Source organism: Chiroxiphia lanceolata, chromosome 1 (genome assembly GCF_009829145.1).
Source record: "Chiroxiphia lanceolata isolate bChiLan1 chromosome 1, bChiLan1.pri, whole genome shotgun sequence".
Taxonomy (NCBI): Eukaryota; Metazoa; Chordata; class Aves; order Passeriformes; family Pipridae; genus Chiroxiphia; species Chiroxiphia lanceolata.
Genome location: NC_045637.1, coordinates 33,050,156 through 33,072,214, shown reverse-complemented (window position 1 = coordinate 33,072,214; position 22,059 = coordinate 33,050,156). Strand labels below are relative to the sequence as shown.

Genomic DNA, 22,059 nt, shown 5'->3' with positions numbered 1-22,059 from the left:
TCAAGGGACCCGCCCAGGAAATTAATTTTTAGGAGTAAAATAGCAAGATGGACATTGTCAGAATCCAATGGACATGGTCAACAAAGTAGCAGCTATGTCCCCACCAACGAGCAAGAAGGAAACACAGGCTTTCCTAGGCACCTAGGGTTTTTGGAGGATGCATATTCCAGAGTACAGTCAGATTGTAAGCCCTCTCTATTGTGAAATGGAAGAAGAATGATTTTAAGTGGGGTCCTGAACAATAAGCTTTTGAACAAATTAAACAGGAGATTGCCCATGCAGTAGCCCTTGGGACAGTCAGGATGGGCAAGATGTGAAAAATGCACTCTACACTGCAGCCAGGGAGAATGGTCCTTCCTGGAGTCTCTGGCAAAAAGTACCCAGGGGCGACTCGTGGGGTTCTGGAGTGAGAATACAAAGGACCCAAGACCTGTTACACCCCAACTGAAAAAGAGACACTGGTAGCTTATGAAGCAGTTTGAGCTGCTTCAGAAGTGATTGTCAGCGAAGCACAGCCCTCCTGGTGCCCTGACTGCCAGTGCTGGGCTGGATGTTCAAAGGGAAAGTCCTTTCCACACATCATGCCACCCATGCTACATGGAGTAAGTGGGTCACATGAGCTCGAATAGGAAACCCCAATCGCCCATGGATCTTGGAAGTCATCATGAACTGTCCCGAAGGTGAAAATTTGGGACTATCACGATCATCAGAGGAGGAGAAGGTGACATATGCTGAGGAGGCCTCACCATATAATCAGCTACCAGAAACTGAAAAGCGATATGCTCTCTTCACTGATGGTTCCTGTTGTATTGTAGGGTAACATCAAAAATGGAAAGCTGCCAAATGGAGCCCTACATAGCGAGTTGCAGAAGCTATTGAAGGAACAAGGTGGATCAAGTCAGGTTGCACAGCTGACAGTTGTCCAGTTGGCTGTAGATATCGCGGAACGAGAGAAATGGTCAGTGCTCTACCTCTACACCGACTAGTGGATGGTAGCAGATGCTCTGTGGGGGTGGCTAGACCAATGGAAAAGACCAATCAGCAGCACAGAGGTAAACCCATCTGGGCTGCTGAAGTGCGGCAAGACATCTCTGCCTGTGTAGAAAAGTTGGCTGTAAAAGTCCATCATGTAGATACACATGCACCCAAGAGTCAGGCTATTGAAGAGCATCATAACAACAGACAAGTGGATTGAGCTGCCAAGACTAAAGTGTCTCAGGCAGACGTGGACTGGCAACATAAGGATGAGTTATTTCAGGCTTGGTGGGCCCATGACACCTCAGGTCATCAGGGAAGAGATGCGACATAGAGATGGGCTCATAATCCAGGGGTGGATTTAACCACGGACACCATCACCCAAGTTATCCAGACTACAGACTACAGCTCTACATGCTCACAATGGTAGAAGCAACCACTGGATCGCTGGAGATGCATCCTGTGCCTTATGCCACTGTCTGTAACACCATCTTGGGCCTTGAAAAGCAAGTTCTGCAGCAACATGGTGCCCCAGAGAGAACTGAGTTGGACAATGGCACTCATTTCAAAATTAGCCTTATAGAGACCTGGGCCAGAGAGCACGGCACTGAGTGGGTATACCATATTCCCTATTATGCATTAGCATCTGGGAAAGCTGAATGGTACAAGGGACTGTTAAAAACCACATTGAAAGCAATGGGCAGTGGGACCTTCAAACACTGGGATACACATTTAGCAAAGGCCACTTGCTTAGTTAACAATAGAGGCTCTACCCATCAAGCTGGCCCTGCCAAATCAAAACCTCCATGTACCGTGGAAGGGGATAAACTCTCCATGGTGCATATGAGGAATGCATTAGAGAAGATAGTTTGGATTAGTCCTGTCTCAAGCAAAGGCAAATGTATCCATGGGGTTGGTTTTGCTCAAGGATCTGGGTGTACTTGGTGGGTAATGCAGAAGGATGAGGAAACATGATGTGTACCTCAAGGGAATTTGATTTCTGGGTGAGAACAGCCTGTAATGTTGATCTGTGTAGTACTGGTTGCTGAATGACACTGCCTCTATATGACATAATTACCATGGACAATGAGGAGGGACTGCTCTAGATACACCAGTTGTGAGCTCCTGATGCAGCTTGCAATCAGCCAAGAGCACACCAGCCCTCCTGCCCTGGGAGACATCTAAGACGGATGGAATCCACAGTCATGGACTAAATGAACTCAACTGGACTAAATGAACTCAACAGACATCTTGGAGGGACAGCCATTGACCCTGGAAAGGATACCTGTGCTTGTGTATATGTGTCTGTCTATCTATCTATCTATCTATCTATCTGTCTATCTACCTATCTATCTATCTATATGCATATAGTTGGAAGGCGTAGGATTTGGGCATGTCATAGATGGTATAGAATAAGGGGTGAATAATGTCCTGGTTCCAGCCAGGAGACTGTTAATTTTTGCAGTACTTAGATGGGGGCATGGCTAGGACCCAGAAGTTATTCTACACCACCTCATATTATTGCCAGGGGTGAGGAGAAGCAATTCTCTTCCAGGGAGAACAGGGTCCCTTCCAGTAGCACGGCAGAGGGAGAGGTTGGATATTGTCTGTTGTCGAGGGCTTTCCGTGTGAATCCTTCATTTCTTACACCCTCTGTCAATAGCACTGTTGCTGTTACAGTTAGTTTTCTTATCTCATTGCTGTTTCAAGTAAATTGTTCATATCTCAATCTGTGATCTTTACCTTTTGTGCCTCTAATTCTCCTCTCCAGTCCATCACAGGGGAGGGGGAGCGAGTAAGCAGCTCATGGTTTGGAGAGTCTCAATGGGAGCACTAAACTGGTAAGTACCATTCCTAAACCACAACATCAAGTTACTACTAAGAAGTGCAGGGTGGTAAGCAAAGAAATTAATAACCCAGCCTAGACAACAAACACAAAGGTAAGGTGGTTCATTGGTACCTTCTGGATCAGAGTCGAAGGAAGAAACCAATGCCAAAGCAGTATGTAAAGCTTCTATTTCGAAGAGATGAAGACTCTCAAAGAAGTGCAAGTAAAAGGCATAATTTAAGCTTGTAATTATTTGAAGAGAAGACAAAGAAGAGAAAGATGGGCTGCAGTAAGATGAATGTACGGAAGGAACAAAAAAACAGAAGGAGGGATGCGTATATTGGTGCAGAGTTGTATCTCCCGGACCCAGAAACTGCCTCGGACACCATCTAATTTTACAAGATAAGTTACATGCATGCCCACATTCAAGAGGGCAAGAGTGAAACCTTGATGGCAATGCTACGATTCTGGCTGAAGAGCTTCATTTTCCCCCTCCCATACCTGAAAGCCTTGAATCCTTGCCAAATACTCCAGTTGTTTTGAAGGCTGCACTGTAGAACAGGGGGAAGCAGGAGATACTCCTTTTAGACCTATGGCTTCAGCAGTTGGGGACGTTCCATTCATGAGAAGTTCCCTGGCAATCGTAGCCGTGCTATTTGTTGTAGGAGATATGCTGAAGAAAGAGCTGGAAGTCTGGCTCATTTCTTTGGACGACAAATAGCTTACAGTGGTACCAGGGGCTGATTTGTTGCGGCTTGCTTCCATCTCTTGATAAACATCAGGGGAGAGATGGAGTATTCCCTTTGGTGCTGAAAATAAAACCAAAGATCATTCTTATTACTCTAAAATGGGTTTGACACATATACAATTTTCATTAATACCTTTTACAGTGAAAAACAAAGTAAGAATTTAGAAGTAATACCTTTCTTTTCCCAGTAACTGTAAATGAAATGGCATAATTTATTTAGAAACAAAGCAGATCTGAAGAGCCCCTCTTTTTCCTCTTCCCCAACTCTTTTTTAAAAAGTTCAAATCTGTATTTTAACACTGTGGCTAGCACGGAATACACAACCTGAACAAATAATGTTCCTCAAACCATGAGGAACAGATCCTATTTCAAAATAGTAGCACAATCACTATTTACCCTACATTTTTCTACCTCCTTTCTGATACAGTAATTTAGGCTGTTTTTTCACAAATAATTGAAACTAGTCTGTATAAGCACCATTGCCACCAGAAGCAGTTTTAGTTTTCTCTCCCACCAACAATGCTGTTTGTATTCTCCCGCTGCTCTGTTGCTTATGCCAGCACCAGCACCTGTAGGACCATGTAGGGATGTTCATGAGAATGAGCTCTTGGAGGCAGAAGAAGGGCAGGGTGATTTCTTGCGGTAGCAGCTCCGCCTGACGTGCTGGTTTAAAGTGTTTGCTGAATTACTAGGGCAGCCTGTGGTTAAAAAACTTTAAGTTGCCCTGCAACCACATTGTTACTGTGCTAATGACTCTGATGTGACTGACTGCTCTGCAGTGAAGAGGAATTTATTTATTTGTTTAGCTCTATATACGGCATCCTATAGTTTGCAAATCGCTACCTGCCTTTGAGAATGTTTAAAATGAAAAAGAAAAGCATATATGTGCCATCATTAATATCAACAGGAGTTACAGTGAACATTAAAAAGATATAAGTTTATTTATGTGAATTACTTTTAAATATTTCCAGTGATATGTAAATTAGGAACAATGTGTCTACATTTCAAAATTTTAATACATTTTTAGAAAATATCTCAACCTAAACCTGCTTGGAAACATGAGTACATACTTGATCAGTTTTGCTGATATTCCTGTGTGTGGAAATGTGCAGAATTAAGTATGAAGTTTGCTAGTTTTCTTGTACAATGAAGCATTTGTTGGAAACACAACTAACCAAATAGCTGATACAAGAGGAAGACTTTTTTCTTATTATTAATACATCATAAAATGAGCTTGAAATGTGTAATTTCTTATTAAGAACATACTTTAATCTTCTAGCATATATCTGAAAATAACATGAGTGAACCTGAGCCATATGGCATTTCATTCTAGGGATAATAAACCTGTTTGTTACCTGATTTAGTAATCCCAAGAGAAATCAAAGGGTTCAATGGTTAATTCACTTGCAGCACATATTAAATTAATTTCAGAATGTAGAATAAATTCAAAGAAGAGAAGGAAATTAATTTCCAGTACCTAGAAAGGATTCCTCTAATACTAGTAGCGCATGTAGTACTTTTAAATAAAATGTCTACCACAAGGAGAAGACTCAGAAAACATTACCTGTAATTAATGCCCTCATTTTCAACTATATGGTGAAAATGGAAGTTCCTCACTGCCGACTCAGCAAACTGCTTACAGGTGAATCTTTTAATTGATTTACTTGCACATTTGGCTTTTAAATTCATATTGCTTTCAGAAATCCGGAAAATCTGCTTATACCATTCACAAAGACATATCTGTTATTCACCTGATTGCTCTCCCCACCTACCTCTGTAGGGTTGGAGAGCTTGGTTGGACCCTGAACTCTAGGAGTGTTTTACCCAGTTTAGAACTGGCTCCAAAGCCAGTACACTGAACTCCAGAGCTGAACTCTAAAGCTAAACACAAATTCAAGACAATTGTACTCAAAAATATGGAGGACAGGATCCCTAAAATTTCTTTTTCTCCATCTGGGACAATTTAGAATATAATATTATAGATAAACAACTGTATAAATACACAGCATTATTTTATGGCACATAATCATTATATGATAAGACAGATTTTATACTCTTTTCTGACGCTATAGCCTCCAAGGCCCACCACTGCTCATATTTTTAAATAGTCTTATACAAGATATGACATTCGTGAAAATAAAAAAAAAAGATAATGCAGATCTTGATATCTGATGTTAGCTTACAAAACCAAACAGCAACAATAATACTGAGTGGCAGATGTTCACCACCTCCTAAGAACTGCCCACTGTAAATCTGATTTCCCACAAATATTTCAGAAACAGAAATAAAAACTGAACAAAAGATAAAAGTCTACTTGTTTAGAAATAACATGATATTAGCCCCCCCCAATCAATTTTAGAAAAACATAGTACAATATTAACTTCAAAAAAGTTTAAAGAAGTTTAAAATCAAATCCAGTGCTGCAGATGTCTGTTTCATTGATGTAATATTACTTAAAACAAACATTTTACATGCTTTCTCAGCCATTTCACTGTTTTTACATGATCCACCCAAATATCTAACTGCTGTCTGGAACAATGGTTTGGAATACTTCCAGATTACTAAGCTTTCTAAATGTTAAAATAACTAATATGCAGCATATGATGAATAAAAAGATATTGAGCCGAGTACAGCAAATGCTCCTAAAGTACTGACTCTAATGGTGATGTTAAATTAATAATAGTACTTTTACACTTTGCAACACCTTACTGCTAAAGACTTCAAAGTGCTTTATAAGCAATAATGAATTCAAATCATACATTGGCTCTGAGAGGCAGATATTATATTAACATCATTGATTATCTCTGGAAACAAAGTAATGTAATATTCTAGACATTACATTAATATAGTTGCAAGATATTAACTTTTTATATTCAGGGCCTATGTTTCATGAAGCTTCTTACAAACTTGTTTTAAAAAGCCAATAAAAACTTGGTATCTTCAAAAACTTCTATCAAACATATATTAATTGTAATTAATTTTCTATTTTTAATATATTACTGAGGATTTTTTAACTATCATTTCTCACTGTTGCATGCTTACTTCAACTCAATTGTATTGTAGGAGAGTGTATAAATATATTTAGTTGTAGTAATAAAGTTATAACATGACAAGGAGTACAACAACAATAGAGGATTAAGAGCAAGAACAAAAGAACTCTTCAGAAATTATCTCAATGAGTCTTCTAACAATCAGTTGATTAAAAAACACGGGAGAAAGAAACACTATCCTCTAACACCTTTATGCATGGCAGGAGAAAATCTCCAGGTGAGTGCTTTCATCCTCTTGTCAGTTTTCAGCAAAAAAAAATAAAAATTGGACTTTTCTGCCCACTAAATATTTATCCCAAACTAACTTCACCATATTCCAAAGGTAGAATCGTAATTACTAGGAGTCACAGGATCTGTAATAGACCAACAACATTGTACCTTCTGTTGGACATTAATTTAGAGGCAGACTCATGAAACATGCTAAAACAATTTCCATTTATATTATTTAAACCTGTGGGTAAATGTGCTACAAAAATACAAAGGCTAGCTATGCAATGTAATTACTAACATTTGAAAAGCATGTCCTATTCATTGTTGGCGGTAATTGTTAGCAGTCTCTCACAATCTTCTGAAGTCTATGAAAACACACCAAAGACCTCTCTTACCTAAGAACAAATTTCTTCATCTTCCACTGTCTACTTTTACTGTCAGTACTAGATAACTTCAAAACAGTTTAGACTCCAAAGCAAATGTATGATTAACATACAAAATGGCTCAACTATCTTTCATAAGCCTTCCCCCGGAAATGTAATCTCAGGGCTTTGCACCTTTTTTCGTAGCAGCCATAGCAGAGGTGGTCTTCAAAAGTTCTGTTTGAGTGGTGTTATTTTTATCGCTTACCCTTTCTCTGTAGTGTCCCCTTGGCTGGGAAAACAGAGGGACCTTTCTACAAAAGGGTCCTCCACTGTCTGGAATTCATGGAAAACAAAACTAACCATCAAAGGAACTTTCTGCATGGGGAATGGGGTGAGGAAGGAGAACAACTGACAATATTACCAAATGAGCCTCAGTGTAACAAGACTGCAAAAAAATGGAATTTGCTGATACGGGGACAGTGACAAGTTACCCCACCATGGTGGGTTACTAGATTAAGAAAAGTTCAGAGTGATGACAATGTGCCCTGCATGTTCACAGGTATTAGTGTCTACACGGGTACCACTGGTGACTCATTTCCAATTTTCTGTTTCTGTCAGGAAGACCAGAAAACATCAGAAGTTGAGATTTCAGTTCTATCATTCAGCTCCACAAGATGGCCTATAGAATCAGGCTTGTGTTGTCAGTCTGTACATACAGATATATATATGTCTGCATTAATTTTCTCTTTTCTACTTGATCAAGTATCACGGGGATACATTTCTTCTGCCTTCACTCAGCTTCCCTGGTTCAAGGTCACTCACTGACTTTTCATGTTTATGAACACTCGGTATACGTGGTCTAAAACACAACTTTAATCTTGCTTAGAGAATACAATTTTCTCCCTAGGCTCTGGCTTATCCTATAAGAAAGGTTTAGTTGTTCATGCGTTAGAAGCAGTGTCAGCTGGTATATGACTTCCCTCGACACTGCTGAAGAGCACATGTTCTTTCCTGCACTACACTGAGTGACATGGCGCATCAGCATGAAGGAGTGCTTCCATGTCTTGTGTAATGAGGCAGAGTAAACCATGATATAATTCTGTATGTGACGCACTCATAAATTAAGTTTAGCACCCTGGTATTTAAAATAACCCTTCACTGGATGAAGAAAAGACTGTTCATAAAGAAATAATCAGTATTTTTGGAACTCAATAAAATATTCAATGGAAAATCATCAAAAAGCTCTTTCAGATTATGCTACCTGTATTCACATTGAATAAAGCCTTCTTATAATGTGCTACTTAAAGTACAGGGTAAAATCTTGTAGTAAGGCAATAAGAAGGAAAGGTTAGAACCAGATCTCATCCTGACTTCACAATTTTGTAGGTTAAAATGGACAAGAACTTAAGAGGCATGGAGGACACTCACATGCAATAATTACTCCCTAGAACTGGCAGGTTCTAAACATGCCCTAGAATATGGCCCATTACAAATCCAATGACAGTAAAAGAGAGAATTTACAAAACCAAGTAACTACTTCAATAACAGGACTGAAAAATGTAAATATTATAATAAAAAGATATTATCGTTTTATACTCACTCACTGTAAAAGCCTATTTATATACTAGAATATTTTCAAATTTTATTACCTCAGTAGGAACTCAGAAAAGGTCAGTCAAACAATTGAATAGGCAAATAGTATGGCCATTACGTTCTCAGCAATTGTCTACACACAATCTTGGCTTGAAATACCAGATGCAATCATTACCTACTTAACATAGCTATCTGTGGTATTTCTAAGTTACCAGCTACTCCAATATTCAGACATGAAAAAATGTTTTGTCATTACACAATGTCATTCAATCAAAAGATCTTTTCTACATGACCCTAAACAAACCAGTGTTATATAAAGCCACTCATTAAAATACTAGTTTATTTAACCTTAAAATAACCATGACACTGAAGTAAATAATATTTAGTTCTCCATGAAGTCAGGTTGTGATATCTTTAATTTCACTGGACTATTTTCTGTACAGCCATAACAGAAATTGCATTATTGAAGAAGACCTAAATTGTATAACTTTCTGCAACATTTGGTATTTAATTCTTGTGAGAAAAGTCTTTTGAATTCTCCCACAGCTTTACTCCTGCTTGGAAACATAAGATTTTGGTAAAAGTAAAACCTAGTGTCTGCAGTGGGTGATTTCCACAGGATATTCTATGAAATATTTCAAGACAGATGAAACATCTACACTGTAAGTTTCACGTGGTAATTTCTGCATCATATTTTTCCAACAATATGTCAGTGTACCACTTAACCAAAGACTAAGACGAAGCAGGTTCAGAAAAGAACCAATCTAAATGCAGGAGGAGGGACAGTTATTCTTATCAGTAAAGAGGATCAGCAAATTTGGAGCAGGAGCAAATCAAATTAATGAGCTGGCAGATCAAGCTGCTTGTAAAAGCTGCAAGAAAGTGATGTTTGTGGGAATAAAGCAATTAGGAGAGTGCCTAGGTGCAACTGCAGGTGACCTGTGCAGGCAAGACTACTATTCATTAACCAATTAGGAGGGGAATGAGAACGGTGATGATGATGCAAACAAAGGCATGACCCACACGAAGAAGAGATGAAAGAATGAGCAAGTCTACTAGACAAGGACAGAGAGGTTGCTGAAGCTAAGAAGGTCAAGGGGGCCATCAACAAGCACAGCATAGGTATGACTGAGGATGAAATCAGAGGAGGAGAAAGCGGTGGGGGAGTGGAAGTCATAGGGACAAGACATTTGATGTAAAGGAAAGGGGATGGAGGAGAGAGTGGAGAATTAAGTCTTGGTTCCAACAGCAATAAAGTCTCAGTTCAGGCAATTCAATTTTTCAAGGACATCATTATCCCAGACTAAGGGTGAGGTACATGGTGAGTTCCAGGTTGGGAGGAAGGGCACAGGCAAAAGAGAAAAGACTTTAGAAAAGTGAAAGTATTTAGAGGAACACTGTATTCAGGTGAATTATGTGATCCTGCTCCATTTGGTCAGCTGAAGAAAGAAAACCAAATGCAGATCATTTGCAGAACTACGTAATTAAATATGAATTTGAGAGTTAACATCAAAAATGAGCTCTGCATTTCTACTTCACATGCATATTTTTTCAAAGGAATAGGGTAGAAACCTTGAATAAATGTAATTCATTTTGGAATTTTAGGGGACTGGGAAAACAAAAAGAAATTATCTGAAATCATCTCTACCCACAGAGCTGGCTATCTACTGTCATGGTGGCTATTCCCTCTTTATCCATCAAAAGCTTAATGGTTAAGCAGTCTCCTAGAAAGCTGACTTGAGTTCCTTCTCAGCCTGTGGGCATCCAAATCACAAGTCTCCCAGCCCAGGTGCATGTTCCCTACATATGCAAAATCTATACTACTCAAGAACCAGGTAGCAGGTTGTTTGCAACACTTTTTCTTTAATCTGTATCTAAAATATGTACAATATCTGTAAACTAGACAGAGAACACCAGAATACACATCTGCATCTTCATTCACAAAAGCTTTAATCAACAGACAAACTACAGTCATGATTCCTTTAGATCAGTCCTTCCCTGTGGATTTCTTGCATTTTAACAGCATCTGATTTTTCCTTTTTTGTCTGCAAATCATATTAGATACACATCTCCCAAAGGTGGCTGCCATTATCCTGATTACTCTGCACCCCATAAGTACTCTCCTTCTGCTAAACAGAAGGAAACAGAGTCTCCCAATGTTCTGGCCATATGCTTAAAACACTAGGCACTTTATAAATACACACTGAACTCTAAACCCAGTAAAGAAAGCACCTCTGAAGATGCAAAACTTGCAGGACTTCAAGCACCTAACTGAGCATTTCAAAAGGGGGAACATGGGGAAAAGGAGGAGGACCACTGCAGTTGTCATCTTACACTCCAGAATTGTGCTCAAATCCCATTCACACACAAAAATGCTAACTTGGTTCATCAGTAGTTCTCAAAACAGGAAGTAAAAAAACCCACATTCCCTGTTTTGTTAATATGAGGTGGTTTTTAATATTAGGTGGTTTAGAAGTTTTTTCAACTATTTCCAAAAATATATGCAAGTTGCATTTAATTGGTTTTATGCTGGATAAAATTATTCTCATCATTAGATGAAACTGAAAAATAATAAATCAATTATTAATAATGGCAAATACAGCATAGATTTCCCAGCTTCAGTAATTCAGGGAAGAAACAGAATTGGAGAAATCTCCTTTGTTTCTAAATTTAATTTTCCCTTGTCTTCAGTTAGAAAGAAAATTTAATTAGAAAATTAGCACATCAACTCAGCAGTTACAAAGGCAAGGTATTTTTCAAACATAACCAGCTGTGGTAAGAGACTCTAGATAAGGTTGTAAGACAGATAGAGTGTAGACAAGTGGTTCAGCTGATGAAACTGCCCCAGTGATGGTATAATGTTCACCTGACTGTTTGCTAAAAAAACCCTCCCAAAACAGAACAGAAAACACCAAAATCAACAGATGGAAAACTACTGTTCTGTGCCCTGTGTTTCATCAAATAAGTGGTGTTGTCAATACCTTTTACTGTGGTTTCTATTCAGAATGCCAAATAATTCAGCAAATGTTTAGTGAGGTATCAGTCTACCTCCTAGCAAAAATGCATTATAATTGACAATGTTTAGTAAGTTTGGAAGCAATTCAAAAGCCAAGTCCAATGCAACAGCAGTACTTAGTGAGTAAAAATGCATATGATCCACTGCAAATCACCTTTGAAATATACCCAAAAGAATTACAGATTTCAGCAAAATATAACACACATAAATTCCAATTAAAAATGTCTGAATTACAAAACAAAAACTTTATTCCCAAACTGTAGACTTCTGTTACTATTCATGGAAATACAGGAGTATTAAATTATCTACTGGAAGTTTTCACCAGAATCCCCAGTTGAAAAATAAACATATAGAGGACTATAAAAATGTCTTTATAAAACTAGCGAGAGCTAGAACTACAAAGTTCACATGAATTCTGTTTCCTTCAAAACGAAGATGCATTAGTATGTAAAATTTCATAAATACATGATTTATATTCTGTTTATTTTCTCCCAAAAGCTAGTGAAGAAACAACTGAGTAAGAATCTGAATGCTACCATACAAGTAGGGCTTACAATACCACCACGTATTTTTGTATTTTTTATATTTCTTATATCCTTGATCTAGTATTGAAGTAGATTTTTAAAAATACTAAAATAGATTTGATTTACAGAAAAATCTCAAATTTTCCCATCACAAACTTAAGAAACTCTTCAGAATATCTATTTGCTTTTTTATCTCCTTTTTTATTTTTTTTTTATTTTTTTTGTCACTAAGAACAATTGTATGAGATCAAGTATCTTTGTTCCTTAGGAGATCATCTGCTCCTGCTGTTCATTTACCATCTGAAATCATAATCATCTGTTGGTGACAATCTAATCATCTTCACAGTAACTAATTTGGATGTCACAAACAAATGGCTATGATTTCAGGTGGTGAAGTAACAGCAGGAGCAGATGCACTCTGAAGAACAAAGACTAAAGTCATGCACGAATCCCTAGTAATAAAATGTTAGGCAAGAAAAACAAAGAGTCTATCCTTCACAGAGAGGTAGGATTGCCCTGAATGCATTCTTTTTAAGTAACAGTTTTTCAGTACTTACTTTGTGACTCCCAAAATTGTTGGAAATAGGTAAGGGAAAAACTATACTATAAAAAATCGAGGGCAGGAAACATATAAAAACAGTTATGGTAATTTTTTTCCTTGTTATAAATATGATATAAAAAAGCACTGTTATTTTTTACTTTTATTTTTATATTGTTCTTCATAGCTCATCTACAGCTTCTCTAGAACACATACCGTAGGATGTGTGTGATTACTCCATCCAGAAACATAAAATGAAAATATGTTCCCATGAAAATGCACTTTGCATTAGGATTGTTTATTTGTTTCATGTTTTGTTTTTGTTGATAACTGCTTAAGTCAAATCCAGAGAGATAAATGAGCATTCTGTTTACAGTAAACATCTTCTGTATGGGCTAAAAATGCTTCTGGTCTGCTCATAGTCTCTCAAAGTCTCTTCCAGAAGCATCAGGAAAAAAACTCAGTGAACATTCTTGCCATTTCACATGTAGAAAATGTCTAAGATATCCCAAAACAAGAAACAAATAGATTAATGTTTCATCTTTCTTTAAAATTACGAAATGAAGAGGAAAGGTAAAGAAGTGAACCTGTGGGAAGAAGTTTTTCCAGTGAGTAGGAGGGACAGAAGTGAGGTTTGCCATAAGGATAACTGCCATAAGTAACATGATAGAGGGGAGTAGGAGAAGTTAATTTTCAAGAATATTTAATAGGGAATACTAAATATATATTGAGTGAGTAATTAGGAGGATACAGACTGTAGGGTTATTTCTCAGCAAAAACAAACTGCATAATAACAGTGCAATGAAATCTGTTCTTCAACTGTACTAAAATATAGAACTGTTATGATTTTTGATTTTGTTGTACTAAAGTATACAACTTCCCATTACTATTCCAGTTTTATTTGACTCAGATGAAAACAGTGCATTATGCATACAAAGAAAGGGTATCTGTCTGCAAAAGCATGGAACTTGTTTGGAACTGCCTTAAACCCTGCACATCACAGGTGCAGGAGAGATCATGCATGTAAGTGATTTCTTTTATTCAAAATGAGAAGACACTTCTACTTTCCTCAGTTCTCCTCGACCACAAAGCTCTGAAGTTATCTTGGTCTCAGGGGCTTAGGGGAAGATCAGTGGGTGTGCACAGGGAAAACTCTTAATACTAGCTCTTCTTCAGGATTTTTTATGTATTCCCTATTTGGGAAACTAACACATAATACTCTACTAGAAGCAGAGGAGGCAAAGTGTTCATACGTAAACATGTACTGGCAGACCATTCTCGTACAAAACATTAGCACCATTTATATAAGTAAACATGTCTGGAAAACTAGTGAAAAATGTCAAGTAGTACTGCATAGGTCTTCTCCAAATGCAGGAATCCTCTGACCTCAGTCACATCCTGAAAAACAGACCTCTTCATAGAGCCATTCAGTAGGAAGGTATCAACTGAACTTACTGGTTAACTAAAAAAGATAGAAAAATATTCTGTATATTTGCTACAGTTAAGCTGTAAATTTTAAAGAAAATACCCTAGAAGAGAAAGGCCTCTCAGGAGGTGAAGAGTTAAAAAAATCAGTGAAAAAAAAGTATATGCCTATTGTCAACACTTCGGGTTCAAACTGCTCCTATTTTGCAAGAAGATAGTACAGTCTCATTGAAATAATAAATGATACCGAAATAATCTATTCAACATCTTTATTGGTGACATGGACAGTGGGATCAAGCGCACCCTCAGCAAATTTGCTGATGACACTGAGCTGTGTGACATGCTGGAGGGAAGGGATGCCATCCAGAGGGACCTTGACAGACTTGAGATGTGGGTCCATGCAAACATCATTAAGTTCAAGACAGTAAAGTGCAAGGTCCTGCACCTGGGTCATGATGATCCCAGGCACACCTACAGGTTGGGCAGAGAACTGGTTGAGAACAGCCCTGTGGAGAAAGACTTGAGGGTGATGGTTGATGAAAAACTCGATACAAGTTGGCAGAGTGTGCTCGCAGCCCAGAAAGCCAACTGTGTCCTGGGTTTCATCAAAACCAGCATGGCCAGTGGGCCAAGGGAGTGATTCTGCCCCTCTACTCTGCTCTTATGAGATCCCACCTGGAGTACTGCATCAAGCTCTGGAGTCCCCAACACAAGAAGGACATGGAACTTTTGGAGCAAGTCCAGAGGAGGGCCGTGAAGCTAGGAAGAGGACTGGAGCACCTCCCCTATGAAGACAGGCTGAGAAAGTTGGGGCTGTTCAGTCTGGGGAAGAAAAGGTTGCTTGGAGACCTCATAGCAACCTTCAGTATCTGAAGGGGGCCTATAGGGAAGCTGGAGAGGAACTCTTCGTCAGGAACTGTAGTGATAGGACATGGGTACATATTGAAAGAGGGGAAATATAGGTTAGATATTAGGAAGAAATTCTTTACTGTGAGGGTAGTGAGACACTGGAACACGTTTCCCAGGAAGGTTGTGGATGCTCCAACCTTGACAGTATTCAAAACCAGGTTGGGTAAGGCCTTGAGCAACCTGGTCTAGTGGGAGTTAACCCTGCACATAGCAGGTTGGGACCAGATGATCTTTAAGGTCCGTTCCAACCCCTTACCATTCTATGACTCTATGATTCTATGATACACTTTAATCACCTGATTATTATTAATGTTGCCTCTAGATTAGAACTCTCAAGAAAGGGGTTAAGAGATTAAGCACAGTGGTTTCTGAACAGCACCGTTAGAAATAAATGCTCTACATCTACTGACATGCTAGCTACAACTCCAATTTACTTTTAGATCAGAAGAATGGAAATGCAGGCATTGTGCATTTTAAAAGCATCCCAGAATGAAAACCTCTTTCTGTACTGTGGCCTGTGGTGGCTGCAAAAAGTTCTGTGAGCATGTCAATCTCTGAAAAATAAGTTAGCTGGTCAGCATCGGTTTAAAACATAATTTTGTTGATCTTGTCTCCTGTTGAATGAGTTTGCCTTTGTGTTCTCCTTCTAGATTTGGATTTACACGTATAACTGTCTTGTCAGATGAAGCCTGAGAAAGGGACTGTTTTTTCTCTTTGGTGTACCAGATGATTGTGGTGTCATCTATAAATATCTTTGCTACAAGACACTGCAAGTATAGAAGACAAAAGTTAGAGATCTTATTCTGCTGTCTGAAACTCTAATATGTTAACATTTGAAGATATTAACATTTAAAGATATTTCACAGGCCTTGACTTAGAGATTTTGACAAGGCAAACAGAAGTCATCTACAAGTATGGATACAGGTTGATGAAAGAGCTCTAAGGAAGCAATTAATAAGAAGTCTTACATCTTGTAGAATACTTCCTTTCAGGGAAATGCAATGGTATGTGGTGAATCCAAGATCACTTTAAATATTAGCAAACTGTTGTGTAAGTTGAGGCACAAATAATTCCTCAGGTCTTGTGACTAGGAAGACCACATAAATACTGAAATACCTTAAAACCTACTTTTAGGACCATGTCTTTCAGATGTACATAGGCAAAAAATAGAAGGTAGCTCATGTGTGTATCCACCTCTAGTACAATCCTTAGCTGAGGGAGATAATGTTTGGGACTCTTAAGTTCAAAACTATACACAGTCCTAGAGAAAAACCTAGGGCTCACGAAAAAGTGAAGGAAGTACTATTTATATTATCTATACCACTTTAAAGGTAAAAATCTAGCTATAAAGTTACCAAGTTCTATCCTATTCTTTACCTGTTGCAGTGAAACTCAATTCATTCTTCACCAACAAGGTTTCTTGGGCCTTTGTGTCTACAGACACAGTTCAAGGAAGAGAGAAACTCCCAGTAGTAGAACCTGATCAGAGTCAGGAATGCCTTGAGAAAAGACAGACCTCAGCCCATATAAGTCACAGAATCGCAGAATCCCAGAATGGGTAAGGCTGGAAGGAACCACAGTGGGTCATCTGGTCCAACCTCCCTGCTCAAGTAGGGTCATCCCAGAGCACATGGCACAGGATTGTGTCCAGATAGTTCATGTATATCTTCAGTGAGGAAGACTCCACAATCTCTCTGGGCAATCTGCTCCAGTGCTTGGTCACCTGTACAGTAAAGAAGTTCTTCCTCTCATTCAGGTGGAACTTCCTGCATCCATTGGACCAAATGGGATATACCTTAGCATGCTGAGTCAACCAGCTTATATCATTGTGAGGCCACTCTCTGTTATCTTCAAAAAGTCATGCAGATGCCTGGAGAAAGGCATCATCATCAAAACAGGCAGGCTGGTCAGCCGCACTCTAGTCCTGGGAAAATCATATAGTCCTCTTAAAGCCACTTGTGGTCACACAATGTGACTGCCTTTTATGACAAAATGACTGGATTTATGAAGGAAGGAAGAGCATTGGATGTGATTTACCCTGGCTTTAGTAAGACTGTTGACATCATATCTCCCACAGTATACTTGTCTCCAAGCTGTGATGTTAAAGTCCAGGTAAATAAATTACTAGATGATGGAAATCTGTTTGGACGGTGGTATGCTTTGAGAGACCTAATAGTAGCCTTCCAATACCTAAGAAGAGGTTGTCAAAAAGATGGAGTCAAGCATATATACTGAGATATATAGCAGAAGAACAGGAGATGATAGTCATAAACAAAAAAGAGATGTTCTGACAAGAAAAAAAATTTGAAAATTCAGTGTGAATATAGTTAAGCATTAGAACAGGCTGCCCAGAGAAGCTATGGAATCTCTGTCCCTGGAGAACTACTAAAAAGACATGAGCAACCTTGTCTGAACTCTGTACTGACTATGTTTTGAGTAGGCAGCTTAGATGACCTCCTAAAATCCCTTACAAACTGAAGGATTCAATGAGGAAATAAAAATCTCCTTGTTCCTGCACTCATTCATACCTACATTTACACAGAGGACACTCGGGAGTTAATTCATCTAATTGCAATAAAAATCCTAAAATATTTAGAAAAGGCATTTCAATTGTCTCAGATACTCCAAATCCTACAGAGAGCAAGAGAAGTAAGTATAAATACAAATTTAGAAAGCAATACTTACTGTTATTCGTTGGTTCAGAAAACCCAACATTCTGGCCATTCCAACTCTTGTTTTCTCCAAGCTGAAACAGGTAGAAAAAGACAAAATAAATACAGAGCAAACTACTCCCTAAACAGAACATTCCTGTTTATAAATTTAGTTGAAAGATTCTAAAAAAGGATGACTTGGGATTGCCACATCCAAGTGGCAAAATTTTGCTAACACACCTTAATTTTTGTCTAAGGTTATTTGAGTAATGTACCCTTCATGAATAAACATTAACAACTATTGCCTAACACTGAAATATAAATGTTTCCCCAAGGATTAGGCTCATCTCCATAAGTTACCAAATCAGACCTAAATAAAATTAAATATTTTAAGCAGCTCTCAGCTGAAAATACAAACAGACAACAGAGAAATTACATTCTAAAACTAGAAGACCCTAATAACTGCCTACAAAGGAATGCATAAACACTATAAAGTACTTTGGGTGTAATTTTATAATATTTATTTGCTGTGAATCCATTTCGTTGTTGAATTGGAAGCAAAAATGGTTGCAATTTTCCATTATTTTAATATATTTTTGATGAAGTTAATTGTTCTCAAATTAATTTTATTATGTTTAATACTGGGTATTACTCTGACATGGAATAGGGGAGCAATTGACAGAGTTTCAAAATGAGGGCATCATTGAAGTCTACACAGTAAATAAGATGGCAGTGTTCTAGGTTTATTGTAGAAGTGAATAAACAAGTCCAAGCTTCCTCACTACTTAGGAGCTATTGACAACCAGCTCTATGCATGTGAAACAAATGATCCTTTTCAGATTTCACTGGGACTTTGTATGCACACAGAAAACCTCACAGCAAAGCAGGCTATATGCCATGTTGGCATATAAATTGTACAAAGTTGTAATCATTTGCTCTGGAATATAGGGTTGATTGTAAAGTGGAAGAGATGCAAAAGGGGATCAGTGAGCTGAAATCTGCCTATGCATCCCAGTTGTGTTAAAGCTGTTTAGATTACTATCATGCTGTAACGAAGAATACTAGATGACATGTTTTCCTTGGGAAAGAGCAGGGAAGAGCATACTATGCAAAGCAGCTATTCAAATTATTTTTTCCTTTCTTTTCATCATCATGTACATCCAAAGTGCTTAGAGCCTTGGCATTGTGCAATGAAAACAGGAGATATATAATGGAAAGGGAGGACAGGTATTACAGCTGGCTTTTAAACTGGTCACCCACCTCCATGCACTTCAATTTCACATAACTTGTTTTATTCATATTAGGAAGCAAATATGTCTATTGGAAAATATGGGAGACAACAGTTCTTCAAACGAATAAACAAAAGGAAATCTATAAGTATGTTTGCATTTACTGCTGTTACAACAGCATGGTTGTGTTAGGAATCCATACTATCCATCCATGATATGATACCAGTACAAGCACACTGCTACAATATGAGAAGAACATATCCAACTCCCCTCATTCTTCTTTTTTATTGTTTATTAACTTGATCATGATGGGGAATTTAACAAGAATTCATCTATCAGTAAGTGACCCTTAATGCTGCTGCCTCACATGAATGCAATCTACTCTGTTTTTATTCTCTCTAGGAAAACACAAGTGCCAAGAAGAAACAAAAAGACAGAAACATGAAAAAATTATAACAACTCTCCATTCTTATCCATGGAGCTAAAATTCTGACAGCTGCAAAAAGTCTCCCAGTGCACTTTCAAACTGCTCTCCTCAGGGCTCTGCACAAACATTACTGATTTCCTCCAGGAATAAGACTAGCTCAGAAAATAGCAGAGCCTTTACTTTTTTTTACCTGGATTACCTGTGCTGCCAGCAGCACCATGCATTGCTCTTGTAACACTCTTAGGTCTTCATCAAAACAATGAATACAGCCACTATTTTTTTTTAAAGGAAGAAAGAATAGAATGAAAAGACTCAGGGAAGGAGGGACACGGAGGAAAAAGAAGTTGCCTTTTCTATTAAAATCATCAAAAAGCACACAAGTGAAATTGTCCATTTAGATGCCAACCTGCTACATCAGCCAATCTACACTAGGTCCCATTTTGGATTCAAAGAGAGAAACAAGTATATTCTAATGGTGTACTTTATTGTGCAATTTATATGGAAGAAATTTTTCAGCGCTCAAATTGATAGAGATCTAAGGGCTATTTTCCCTCTTCTCCACCACAGTCTAGTTAGAGAATTAAAATGCTTTAAGCTACACAAACTAACTTGTGCATCTCCAAATATGTTCAGTTTGTTACATACAGAAGATAAAGCCAGATGTTCTAGATATTTTATGTCCTTAACCCCAACAAAGCTATAAAAATTTGTTATGATCTTGTTATGATACTGTCACTACATAAAATTTGAGTACTTCACATTTTTTGGATACAGTAACATGTTTGTTCATTGTGTTAAGAATAGTATTAGGCCACTATATGCTATTCTACCAATTCTAAAACGTATACATCTGCAAGTATGTAATTAAACCTGATTTTCTAAAGGTAATGCACTTGTAAGTAATAGTTTAATAACTGTACAGAAACCAAGCAGCAGCATCTCTTTTTAGCCCTCAATTTCTTTTAAGGATTTCAATGTAACCACAAGTTTCCACTACGTAGAGCTCTCCAAAGCAACTATGTTGTGGGCTGAATTTTTTCAGGCTTTATCTCTGGAAAATACTGAGTAAAATTAGTTCCATTTAAAATCCAAGAATGAAAGCCTATGTTTTCCTACTAGGGGAAAAAAAAAGTTGACTTCTCTGTTTTTCCTTGTCTTTCATTAAAGCCCTTTGGCCATATTGGCAGTGAAGAAAAAGCTGAAACTTTTATACTGTAGAAAGTATATTCTACAGCAAGAAAGTGTCAGCATTCTGGTGAAAATGAATTATCATTTGACTCAGTCAGAACCCTGTTTTTAAATGGCTATGTCTGCACAATGTGTTCTCACTAGGAACATCATTTAGCTTCCAAGTACTCTGTTTAGAGTATTTCACACCTGTCTATGACTAAGACTTATAGTGAAGAGCATAGTGAAGGTGTGTGTGAACAGCATACATACTGCTGCTACTCCCAGAGGAGAGGGAAACAGAAGGAGGTGGGGCCAAGTAACCAGCACAGCATTTATTCTTCCTGGTTAGGAGTACTGAACATATAGAACAGAGTATCTTCATGTATATATATACATATCAGAACATTCTGTTGACCTGAGCTAGCTAGTGCAGTCACAATAAACATGTAAGAAATTATCAAAATATATACATGCAGTGACTGCATATGACAGAAGCTGCTTAGAGTGACAGCTTAGTCGAATACCTTACCAAATATCTTTTCAGGATACAAAAGGCAAAATCTTTAACACCCAATTTTGGTTACAAAATCTCTTATTAGTAAACACAAGACAGGAGAGGAATGCTAAGTTACACATAGTTAACATGGAAACACATACCTGCAACACATGAATTTAAAATGCAATGTCTTCTCCATAAAAAAAAAAGTGACACACATTTTCTTTATCAGTCATCAAATCTGAAAAGGCCTTTCTTTTTCTGGAATGCTTTTAGTGCACATGCAATGGGAAGATAAACATTGACTACTAAGGCTATTTTGTGTATGAAAATTACTAACATAGTTCCTTTCAGTGCTCTCATGGATGCCCAAAATGGAATAAAAGCAAGAGGCACATTCATCCTGATTTGTAAGAGGAAACAGATGCACACGTCACATGTACACTTCTCCACACACCCTATTCGATGGAACTACCTTTCTGTTCCCAGTAATTCTTACAGGAGCAGAGGCTGCACTTACTAATAGATGTGGCTATAGAGGTGTAGCTAAACAAAGGCTAATCTGTGACAAGCAACTCCCTAAAATAGGGGCTGCACAAGCTTAAGCTTCCACTATTACTAAGTGATTAGCTGATACAGGTTAAAATTTAGACAAGGGTAAAATAAGGGCATCATAACAATTGGTTCTCACCTTTTCTGGCTGGTCTTGAAGAGGAGTAGAGGCTTTGTAACCCAGCTGTAGCAACATTGCTTCTGCTGCATTTCTTTTAGCTATTTTCTTGTTTGGGCCTGTTCCAGTAGTAATGTCATTGCCTACTTTTACCTTAAAAAGAAAATATTGATCATAATCATGACAAATACAAGATTCCTTAATATCACCATGTAATACATCTGATCTATCAACA

At 38.0% G+C, this 22,059-nt stretch overlaps 1 protein-coding gene across 5 annotated transcripts in view; it reads right to left on the bottom strand.

Annotated features, from left to right (window-relative positions):
* STAU2 (staufen double-stranded RNA binding protein 2) overlaps window positions 1-22,059 on the bottom strand; it is a 168,656-nt gene that overhangs the window by 81,497 nt on the left and 65,100 nt on the right. For 4 of the 5 annotated variants that reach the window (XM_032674434.1, XM_032674442.1, XM_032674448.1 and 1 more), the window contains exons 10-12: window positions 21,846-21,977; window positions 17,867-17,927; window positions 3,305-3,612 (exon numbers count right to left, since the gene is read on the bottom strand). In XM_032674434.1, the coding sequence (XP_032530325.1) occupies window positions 3,305-3,612; window positions 17,867-17,927; window positions 21,846-21,977 (501 nt within the window). Of the gene's footprint in view, window positions 1-430; window positions 3,613-17,866; window positions 17,928-21,845; window positions 21,978-22,059 lie in introns of all 5 variants that reach the window. The other variant, XR_004354254.1, reaches the window with a different exon arrangement.